This window comes from Marmota flaviventris, chromosome 14 (genome assembly GCF_047511675.1).
Source record: "Marmota flaviventris isolate mMarFla1 chromosome 14, mMarFla1.hap1, whole genome shotgun sequence".
Taxonomy (NCBI): domain Eukaryota; kingdom Metazoa; phylum Chordata; class Mammalia; order Rodentia; family Sciuridae; genus Marmota; species Marmota flaviventris.
The window spans coordinates 78,350,562-78,362,169 of NC_092511.1; the positions used below are offsets into that span (position 1 = coordinate 78,350,562).

Below are 11,608 nucleotides of genomic sequence, written 5' to 3' on the forward strand. Positions count from 1 at the left end.
TTTTGATACAGAACCAGTTTTTTTCTTAGTACTTTTCATTTGTGTCTTGCTTTGGTGAACGTAGCCTCTGGCTTTTGATTAGCAGGGTTACTGGCTTTGTTACTGAAAGTTCTGAAGCAGACCACAGTCCTATAGGCTTTCATTTTATTTTGCCTTCAGCTTACAGACATACCTCCTTGCATTTTCAATGAAGAAACAAGTGCCTGAAAATTATAAAGTGTACCTCAAGATGAATTTGAATAACAGGGAGAAAATAAGGAGTATAAAAGACCCAGTAACTGTGGCTCTTATTTTATTCTCTATTGTTAAAAGTGTGTATCTCAATAGTGTCTTTTAAAAGAGCATCCTCCCAAATTGATTTGTTTTACCAAATGGAAGATATGACTTATTCTTATTTGCATGAAAAATTGTCTGTTGTTTCCATGTATAAAGTTAACATTTTTATGTGTGCATATATAGTCTGCTCCTATGTGTGCTATGTGGCGTATATAGTCTGCTGCAACCAGCACTGCAGATGGATGGGTAACCAACACAGGTGGTGAGCCAGACTGGAAAATTAATTAGAAAGTACAGAAATGAGAAAAAATTTATTTACTAAAAGCAGGGGCATGGCAAAATGATTCAGCTGTGATGGAGATTTGATCTAACAAAAGATGGAGTCCAAGCAGTAGTTTATATGGATAGGTGCACCAAAGGAATTCAGTGAGATGAACTTCTTCAGGAACATGGGATGAAGATCGCAAAAACAACTTTTTTGGGGCTTAGCAGATTACGCCTACCTCCTCTCTACCTTTGGGTGGCTGTGTTTAAATCTAGGGCTGTCCAAGCCAAGGCAGGGTGTGCATAGGTGGAATTTCACCTCCTGATTTCCAAAAAGCAAACTCCTTGCCTTGTGATGGCTAAACAAACCCATAATTTATACATGTCTTCCAACATGTATAAGTTAAATATCATTTCATCAATCTGCTTTTGTTTCTTCTTAACATGTTTCCATTAGTCTTCTCATTTATAATCACTACCCTGCTCTGAAATTTTTCTAAAAATTCACACTTTAAATTGACTTTTTAATGAATTTGTTTTAGTTGTTAATGGATCTGTATTTTATTTATTTATATGTGTTGCTGAGAATCAAACCCAGTGCCTCACACATGCTAGGCAAGCGCACTACACTGAGCCACAATTCCAGACCTTAAATTGACTTTAATGCTCTCCTTTTTTTCTGAATTACAGGTCAAATAAACTTGAGTAAAAATTAGGTCTTTCACTGGGTGTTTGACAAAATGTCATAAAAATGAATATCATTACTGCTATCACATTCTTTTGGGTTTCTGAAAAAAGACATGAAAAGTACATAAATCCTTTGAAATATTTGAACTCCAGTTCATCAAGGTTTTTTTTTTTTCCCTACACTGGTTTACTTCATTGTTATGCAGGAGTTTTTCTTGGCCCACTGGCACTAGGATCACCAGGTTGGAATTACTGCTACATATTCAGAAAACCAGGTCTCATCCCAGAATTACTGGACAAGAGTCTGCATTTTAATAAATCTCTGATTCATGGTTTTGATTTAAAATTTGAGAATCATCTTTTTTACTCCCTATAACTTTTTTGTCTTAGAAATAGAAAAATTGTTTTATGATATTAGAGTCGCAATTAAAGTGTATATTTCTGTATTGATGCCTTAATTTTACATTCTACTTCATAAAGGTGACATATAAATATATATGTGTGTGTGTATGTGTGTACATATATATATGTGTGTGTGTGTGTGTGTGTGTGTGTGTGTATGACTCAACACTCTTTCTTCAGAATTATAGAGTAGAGAATATCACTGTTACAAAGTATTTTCTTGAATAATTAAAATTTGCTCACCTACTTGAAAGCCACTTCTACTAACTCTGATTTTTATCTTCTTTCAACTTAAAAGCTCCCTGTTAATAATATTTTGGTCAATGTTCTATCAATTTACCTATCTTTATTTCAGGAATCATTGGCATTCAGGGACGTGGCCATTGATTTCTCTGAAGAGGAATGGAAATGCCTGGAGCCTGCTCAGCAGAATTTATACAGAGATGTAATGTTAGAGACCTACAGAAACCTGATCTTCCTGGGTGAGCAGCGCTTCCCTTCAGAATTCATCATTAATCAGAATTTTTAATTCCTTCCCATGCAGAATATCTTTGGGGAGCTTCTGCTCTTCTTGAATGAGTTTCAGATTTTTGCTTTCAAGTAAAAGGATTGGGCAGGGTTTTTTTCCAGAGAAGAAAATATTACTTTCATTACTTTTAGTCCTTAATGTCTCCCTTTCTTCAGGTGTTATATACCCTTTTCTTTAGATTGGTAGTACTTACAGTAATTTTGTGATACCAAATGATGTGACCTACACATTAAAGTCCAATTTCTTTTCTTTAGAGTACAAGAATGGAGGCATCAGTAGTCACAGGAAGAATCCCAAAAATAGTCATTTTATTTTTCAATAAACACATCTTATTGTCTCTAAACCATATTTGCACACCTTGCTCTGGAGCAAAGGAGAGAGCCCTGAGCCATGTTCTCAGGTAGATAGAAATTCATGAATCAGAGGACACAGTTGAGAGTTCCAAAAAGTTCAAGGAGGAAGCCAAACTTCCAAATGTTGGTGGAGAAGTTATCATTTTCAATTGCTAGTGTTTTGTTTTGTTTCTTTGGTTAAGCCAAGTATCTCTTTTGTACTATAGTATTTTTGATTTGTCCATATAAAAAACAGCCAGTGGTAGACTATTAATCATTTTGGAAAAAAACATGGAAGTTATTAATGAATTCAAAAAGAGGTAAGCACACTGATACATGCTTGTAATCTTAGATAATGGAGAGGATTTGCAAGTGGATTTTGTTTAATGCCTGTTATGGCAAATTTTTAACACTATGTCTCAAACAATTTTAAAAGGGCTTGTGTTGTAGCTCAGTGGTACAGTACCCTTGGGATTAATCCTAAGCACCACACATAAAAAAATTAAAAGTAGAATAACCCCAAGATCTGGAAATGCAAATTATAAATAGGTATCCAGAGGGGATTAAATCAGCATGTTGAAGACATATCTCAAGTACCATGCTCAGTGCAATATGTGTCCATCTTTTGTTTAATAAATAAAAAATGTTTTTAATACACCATTAATTAACAGTAAAAAGGAGATATTTTGTCACTAAAAGTAACATGGGATGATATGCAGTACTTTGCATTATGTGAAATAAGGCAGACACAAAACATAATTTTGTGTCTGTAATTTGATTCACATGTAGAAATCAGAACTGCAGAGAGTAAAATGGCTACTAGGTACTGTGTTTTGTGAAGTGTTGGTCAATGTCTGCAAAGTATTATTGTAAGGGATATAAAAAGGTCAAGAGTTCTATTATACCCATGGTGAGTATAATGTACTATATTGTTTTCTGTGGAAGGAGCAAACCAAAGATTGAAAACAGAAGTACGTAACAACTGAGCAATATGCCCAACCCTTTTTTAAATTTTTTAAATTTTGATACAGGATCTCAGTAAGTCACTTATGGCATTGCTAAGTTGCTGAATGTGGCTTTGAACTTGAGATCCTCCTTCCTCTGCCTCCCAAGTATTGGGGATTACAGGCCTGTACCACCACATCAGCTAATATACTCTATTCTTGATGAATGCTAATAGAATGAATACAATTTTTTTAAGCACTAAAATGATAATTACATTAAAACAGTGTACTTGTTAATTAGGTATATTTAGTCATTTCATCATTTATTTATATTTTATATTTTATTTATATTTTAAAATATACTTAGCAAATGAAATTTAATTTGTCAATGAAACAAATCAGTAAATAATTCAAAATTATAAAAATTTAAAACCAAGTTATTTGTCTTGATTGTTATTTAGTGATTTTATTCATGTAATATTGATATTAGCTGTGTGTGTGTGTGTGTTTATTTTTCTCATTAAAAAGATTTATCCCTATTTCTCGTTAGAGACCATAAGCCCTTAAACCCTGTTGAATATCTGTATTATTGTCATCCGAAATCTATCTATTATACTCAAGTCTGTTTCCTGATAGACAGGACGTAATTTTCAGACAGTTCTCCTCAAAGCCGGAAATGTTCCCATTATACATTTTCTATTAGGTATAATTGAGGTTGATTTGTGCACAGTGCTATATTGTGGAGGAGGAAGGCCTGGTGGATAAAAGTAACACACTTTCCTTTCCTCTGCTCTACTGCCTCGTTAATAATATATTCATTATAGATATTGTGAATACTTTGTTTGGGTAATTCTCAGAAAGAAAATTTGTCTGTCTATTGTTATTTAGTTTATATATTTATGGAGGCTAGTTGGCCTATGATATACTGTTCTGCTACCCTGCTGGTGTCCTGACTACCTATAATTTCATGTTGTATTTGTTAAGTATATTCCCAGTCTAATATGTAAAATAATTCCTATTTTTATTCTTTCAGCCATGAACTCTCATTATACCCAGAAAATTTCACCTGAGTCTTGCATAAAACTTTTTTTAAAAAAAGTGATAAAGAGAAGATATAGAAATTGTGACCTTGACTATTTACAACAAAAGAAAGTACAGGACAGTGTAGGTGAGAATGAAGATTGGAAATCCTATTATAAAGGACAAGACAAATCAGTAGTGCATGTCCATAATGAAAATTTTACTGTCAGCAGACCTGAAGAACATTTAATACCTCAGAAAAGTATTCCATATATAACTGAAGGACAAATTTCTAAAAATGATCATTTAGAAAGTTTCTTTAAAAACTGTCCATTGTTCAGCAATGAACAAAAAATTCCTTCTTGTGCCCAAACACACACTTTTAATTGTTGTGGGAAGGCCCCTGTGTACTCATTACTACTTAATCAAAATTCAGATACAGAGTTCTGGAAAGTATGGAACACACATAATGAAACAAGCAACACCTCTAACCAGGTTTCTACTCTTACCAAACACCAGAGAATTCATACTAGAAAGCATCCCTACAAATGTGAAGAATGTGGCAAAGGTTTTAATAAAAGTTCACAGCTTAATCAACACCATACAATTCATACTGGAGAGGAGCTCTACAAATGTAAAGAATGTGGCAAAGGTTTTACTCAGAAAGGAAGTCTTACTCAACACCAGCGAGTTCATACAGGAGAGAAGCCCTACAAATGTGAAGAATGTGGGAAAGCTTTTACTCAGAGAGGAAGCCTTACTCAACACCAGAGGATTCATACTGGAGAGAAGCCCTACAAATGTGATGTATGTGGCAAATGTTTTACTAAAAGAAGTTATCTTACTCATCACCATAGGATTCATACTGGAGAGAAGCCCTACAAATGTAATGAGTGTGGCAAAGCTTTTAATAAAAGAGATCAACTTACAATGCACCATAGAATTCATAGTGGAGAGAGACCCTATAGTTGTGAAACATGTGGCAAAGGTTTTACTCAAAGATCATGCCTTAATCAACACCAGAGAATTCATAGGAGAGAGAAGCCCTACAATTGTGAAACATGTGGAAAAGGTTTTGCTCAAAGATGTTACCTTGCTCAACACCAGAAAATTCACAGTATAGAGAAGCTCTACAAATGTAATGAATGTGGGAAAGGCTTTACTCATAAAGGAAGCTTTACTGAACACCAGCGAATTCATACAGGAGAGAAGCCCTTCAAATGTGAAGAATGTGGGAAAGGTTTTACTCATAGAGGAAGCCTTCCTCAACACCAGAGAATTCATACTGGAATAAAGCCCTACAAATGTGATGTATGTGGCAAATGTTTTACTAAAAGAAATTACCTTCCTCAACACCAGAGGATTCATACTGGAGAGAAGTCCTACCAATGTAATGAGTGTGGCAAAGCTTTTAATAAAAGAGATCTGCTTACAATACACAAGAGAATTCATAGTGGAGAGAAGCCCTACAGTTGTGAAACATGTGGCAAAGGTTTTATTCAAAGAGCAAAGCTTATTCTACACCAGAGAGTTCACAGTGGAGAGGAGCTCTACAAATGTAATGAATGTGGGAAAGGCTTTAATCTAAGAGCATGGCTTACTCAACACCAGAAAATTCATACTGAGCCCTACAAATGTGATGTATGTGGCAAATGCTTTACTCATAGATATTATCTTGCTCAACACCAGAGGATGCATACTGGAGAGAAGCCCTACAAATGTGAAGAATGTGGGAAATGTTTTATTATGAGAGCACACCTTACTCAACACCAGATAATTCATACTGGAGAGAAGCCCTACAAATGTGAAGAATGTGGGAAATGTTTTACTATGAGAGCACACCTTACTCAACACCAGATAATTCATAGTGGAGAGAAACTGTACAAATGTGAAGAATGTGGCAAATGTTACTCTCACAGACAGTACATTATTCGACACCAGAAAATTCATAGTGGAGAGAAGCCCTATGAATGTGAAGAATGTGGGAAATGTTTTACTATGAGAGCACACCTTACTCAACACCAGATAATTCATACTGGAAAGAAGCCCTACAATTGTGAAGCAAGTGGCAAAGGTTTTACTCAAAGAGCATGCCTTCTTCAACACCAGGGAATTCATACTTGAAAGTATTGCTACAAATGTGAAGAATGTGGCAAAGCTTTTAATCAAAAACCACACTGTACTCAATACCAGAGAATTCATAACTGGGAGAGGTAATACAAATGTACATTCTGTTGCAGATCTTTTAGCAATTGATCAAACATTACTAATCACTGGAGAATTCATAGTGCATAAAACCCCTAAACAATGTGAATACTGTGCCCAAGTCTTTACTCAAATTTCAAATTTAACATTAGAAACCAGATACCTATAGGGAAGGTAGAAAGACATCTCCCTGAAATACATGCCTTAAATAATAGCAAAATATCTATAAGGAAGAAATCATGCTAGAAATATAAAAAACATAGGAAAGCCCTCTTCTGTATTCCATTTTATTAAGTATGTAAGAAATGAGGAATTGCCTTTAACTTTTGCTTAAAGTTTATTAAAATCCTTAGCTGATGTGGCAAACAAAGAAATTCTCATAAATATCATAGAATTGTGTAGAAAACTTGTCTCTGGACAGATAGGAATTTATTAAAAATCAAAGAATACTCAGTACCTCACTTTTGAAAATTGGAGAAAAAAATAGTTCTAACATAGATCATTTCATGAGAAGAAAACCTGTTCCTGAGAGTTGTTAATCTATATTTTTGAGAGTTTGTGGTGTATTTGAAATACCTGATTAATATTTTGTATACAATATGTTAATGTGTTAACAGTGTTATGTGTTGAATCATGATACTATCTCACTGGTATCACAGTGTCTCTTTACTAAGGGTTCTACATAGCAGATAGTAAAAACATAGTAAAATACCACCATTAACTTTTTAGAAACATCAACTCACTTAGAAAATAGTGTTCCCATAAATCAGACCTTTATCCACCTCTTTATCATTAAGGAGACATTAAAACAATTATAGATAACATATAAGTACATGAAAATAAACACCAGATTTTACTATATTGAATTAGTACTTTAAAATTTTACTGTGTAAGTTCTGGACATGGTGGTACATTACTTTAATTCTAACAACTTAAGAGGCAGAGGCAGGAGGATCCCAAGTTCAAAGTCAGCCTCCACAAATTAATGAGGCCCCACACAACTTAGACCCTGTCTCAAGATAAAAAGCACTGGGGATGTGGTCCAGTGTTTAAGCACTCCTGAATTCAATCCCTTGTACTCCCCCGTCCATTTTTTTTCCCTATAGAATGACTTTACTCCTAAGGGCCTTGCAATTTGAGAGAGCAACACAACTTCTCAATTTCTCAACACAGGGATTTTGACTACCTTCGAAACCAAGAGCCACCAGTGCATATTTTGTGAAAAGGAGGGTCATTGCAGAGAGATTCCCAATAGTTACCCAGGAAGCAACATGTTCAGCTGAACACTGACCCATTCTGGCTCCTGGCATGTCTGATAGAAAACAACAAAAAACTGAAGAATCCAAGCATTTCCTTATGAAGCCCCTAGATAATTACCCACTGAGGAGACTTGAGTCATGTCAAAAAATTTTTAAAAATATTTTTGCCCAATATCAAATGCCTATTTGGTTTTGGACAACCAGTAGAAAATTTAACCAGAAACAAGTGTTCAATTATGAGGATAAAAAAAGAGCTATACTCATGGAGCATTTAAACCTTCAAAATAATTTATAATATGATATATCTTTTGACTTTAGCTATCTTTTATTCTACTCTATAATTTACAATGGTTATTATACTTTTGGGATCAGAGGAATTATAGTAAATGGCACAGGCTCCCCAAACTTATTTAGCACATAGTCTTTCTGAGATATTCCAAATCATATCTGTCATAAATTTTCCCTGTTTAACAGGACTGGAGCACATGCCACCACATATAGAAAGACAAAGTCCCTATTCAGATGAGCCACTGCAGGTTCTATACAAGTCCCGATTAAAAGCTAAACACAAAAATGGGGAAAAAAATTGTTGTATTACTCTTTGGGTCAATGGAACACCCACAAAAATTTGTCTTATTTAAATTAATTGGGATTATAAGTACTTCAAGGGAATGATAAATTTTACGCATAAGGAACAGAAGCAGTATGTGTGAGAGAGATCTTGGTTTTCATATTCTGCCACAAGTCACCACCCATTCTTCATACCAGGTTTATGGCTGTATCTTTTCTGCTTGTCTACACCCTATTTCATCTCACATAAAAGACTGCTTTGGTTCTGACAAGTCATTTAAAGGGTTCCTAAGGCAAGTTAAACTGAAATTGGGAGTGACTTGGGAGATACTGAATTTTTAAAAAAGTATTTATAGATGTAGTTGGACACAATGCCTTTGTTTTATTTATTTATTGTTATGTGGTGGTAAGGTTTGAACCCAGTGCCTCACTGGGCAAGCACTCTACCACTGATCTACAAACTCAGCCCATGTTACTGCATTTTAAAATAATTTTCAATTTACAGGTAAGAAATGTAACAGGTTCAAGGGAAGTTTCAATACATGTATTATTATATAATACAATTAGTAATTCACAAAACTTTTTCCTCAAATATTTTGCATCATTATGGGGAAAACATTGAGTATTTCTTCTCATCTTTGAATGCACTACACATTAATATAGTCACCCAACTGTGCAATTGGACCATACAAATCCAGAACTTATTTTTTCCATGAAATTGTTTATGAACCCATCTTTTGTTTTCAACCCATAACCAGAGTGGGACCCATGAATCAAGTTCATACATTTTATACAAAAGATCAGTCACTGCAGATGGCTTCCTCTTTCTTCCATTGGCATGTGTTCCTCTCCTAGGCACCATGGCATATGTGCCCATTCATCAGCAAGTCACCACAGTATGGTTGACATGGGAAGTTCACATTCCTTTTTAAAAATTGAGATGCATGTGGTGTGTTTCATTTACTTGCCCCACTATAATTGTGTAGTATAACATGAGCCACTAACTTCCTAAAACACACACACTCACTAGCACATTATATTTACATCTCCCCTTAATTTTCCTTGTTTTCATGAAGGAGATTCAGTTTCCCAAATGAACCAGAAAATAACTGTTTCAATATGGTAAGTTTTGAGCCCAGTTATCTGTGAGAATCTTATAATCATTCACCTTGAATAGAAAAGGGAGACTGCTAAACAGGTGGGACAGGAGGTCAAGTGCAATAAGTGTGATTAACCTATCTCTATTTTACCTAGGGTGACAGAGAATATTAGTGGTAATTTTTAAGACCTATGTGTGAAACAGTATTACAATAAAAAGCACTTTATTTTTTACTATTGGGAATTGGATCCAGTGCTATTATACCACTGAGCAATATATTTACTCTTCAGGGTTTTTTTCTTTTCTTTCTTTCTTTTTTTTTTTTTTGAGAAAGAGTCTTGCTAAGTTGCTGAGGCTGGCCTCAGAATTGCACTTCTTCTGTCTCAGCCTCCTGAGTCACTGGATGTGTCACTGTGCCTTAAAAAACAAAAAAACTACCCACACAGACCTTAAATCTTCAGGAAAAGTTTTTTTTTTTTTTTTAAGTACACCTGAGTGACCACAAACCCAATGAATTTTAGAATATATCTAATACCCTTAACAACTACCTCATGTTTGCCTGTTGTCAAAATGAAATGGATTATAGTCAAAGTAAAACCATCAACTAAATATTTAAATGTTTCTTTGGGGGGGGGATTGAGTATTAAACCAAGATGTGCTTAACCGCAGAGCTGCATCTCCAGCTCATTCTTATGTTTTATTTTATTTAGACACAGTTTTGTTGAGTTGCTCAGGGACCTGGTAAGTTGCTGAGGCTTGTTTTGAATTCAGGATCCTTCTGCCTCAGCCTCCAGAGCCACTGGGACTGCAGGTGTGTGCCATTGTGCCCAGCTTAAATGATTTTAAGGGAGTTTTACATTAGCCTTACATAGCTCAGTAGGGAGAGCAGAGGACTTTAGGTGTTTGTGGAAATCTGCAGGTTGCTATCCCAAATGTCACTCCAATGTGAATGGTTCTACTCTCTGGGTCTGTACTCAACACTATTAAGTGTGAAGTGTGAGCACTCTTATTTGAGCATATGCATGACTTGTACAGCATCCTGAGGCTGGATAAATGAATGTGGATAGTGGTTTTCTCAGAGCCAATAAAAATACATGAAGCTGGACATGGTGGTGCACGCCTGTAATCCCAGTGGGATGGGAGGCTGACAGGAGCATCACAAGTTCAAAGCCAGCCTCAGCAATGGCACAGCACTAAGCAACTCAGTGAGACCCTGTCTCTAAATAAAATACAGTTAACTGCAAGATAATCTCAGGGAATTTTGGAAGGAAAGTGGGAGCCAAGGAGTTACTGGCCTGTGCAGGCTTGTGGTCTACCTCCCTCATACCCTGACTCTGCACATGTTCCTTCCCCACAGGAAGAGAGCAGCTCCAATACCCCTGACCCCAGGGAGCACAGCCCACACATCTACAGCTGCATGCTTGCATCAGCCACCCAGTTCCTGCTTCTATTCTGCCATTTGCAGAAGTCTCTCCAGTTCCTGAAACCTTCCCAACCTACCTGATCCTGGGGCCCAGCTGGAATGAGTGTTTCTGCTGGAGTCTTCCCTGCAGACACTTCTTTTCACCCCTCTGAACTCAGCTGTGCCATCACCGTGCAGTTTGTTAAACAGCTTGGGTGTTCTGGGCCCAACGAGTCTACTTTGAGACTCAGTATAATTTCTTTAAGATAATTTCAGCACTTCTCCAACAAGAGTATTACACTTCTGGGCTGGGGATGTGGCTCAAGCGGTAGCGCGCTCGCCTGGCATGTGTGCAGCCGGGGTTTGATCCTCAGTACCACATACAAACAAAGATGTTGTGTCCGCCAAAAACTAAAAAAAAAAAAAAAAAAAAAAAAATTAAAAAAATTCTCTCTCTCTCTCTCAAAAGTATTACATTTCTAAGCTCACTGAAGAGGTCCTCATTGTATCATGCAGATGTGGTGATATAGTCAAGTGTTCTCAGATTTCGATTCTGAAGAAACCATGTTAGTGTTGGCTTCTGAAATAATAGGTTTGGCATGTAGCCTGGGGTTTTGCA

General features: G+C 36.0%; 1 protein-coding gene across 1 annotated transcript in view; it reads left to right on the forward strand.

The window, feature by feature from the left end:
- Positions 1–8,504, forward strand: part of LOC139701818 (zinc finger protein 420-like) — a 33,218-nt gene extending 24,714 nt beyond the window's left edge. The window contains exons 2-3 of the mRNA XM_071601809.1: positions 1,985–2,111; positions 4,468–8,504. Coding sequence (XP_071457910.1) covers positions 1,985–2,111; positions 4,468–6,578 — 2,238 coding nt within the window. The 3' untranslated portion in view covers positions 6,579–8,504. The remainder of the gene's footprint in view (positions 1–1,984; positions 2,112–4,467) is intronic.
- The last annotated feature ends 3,104 nt before the right edge of the window (positions 8,505–11,608 follow it).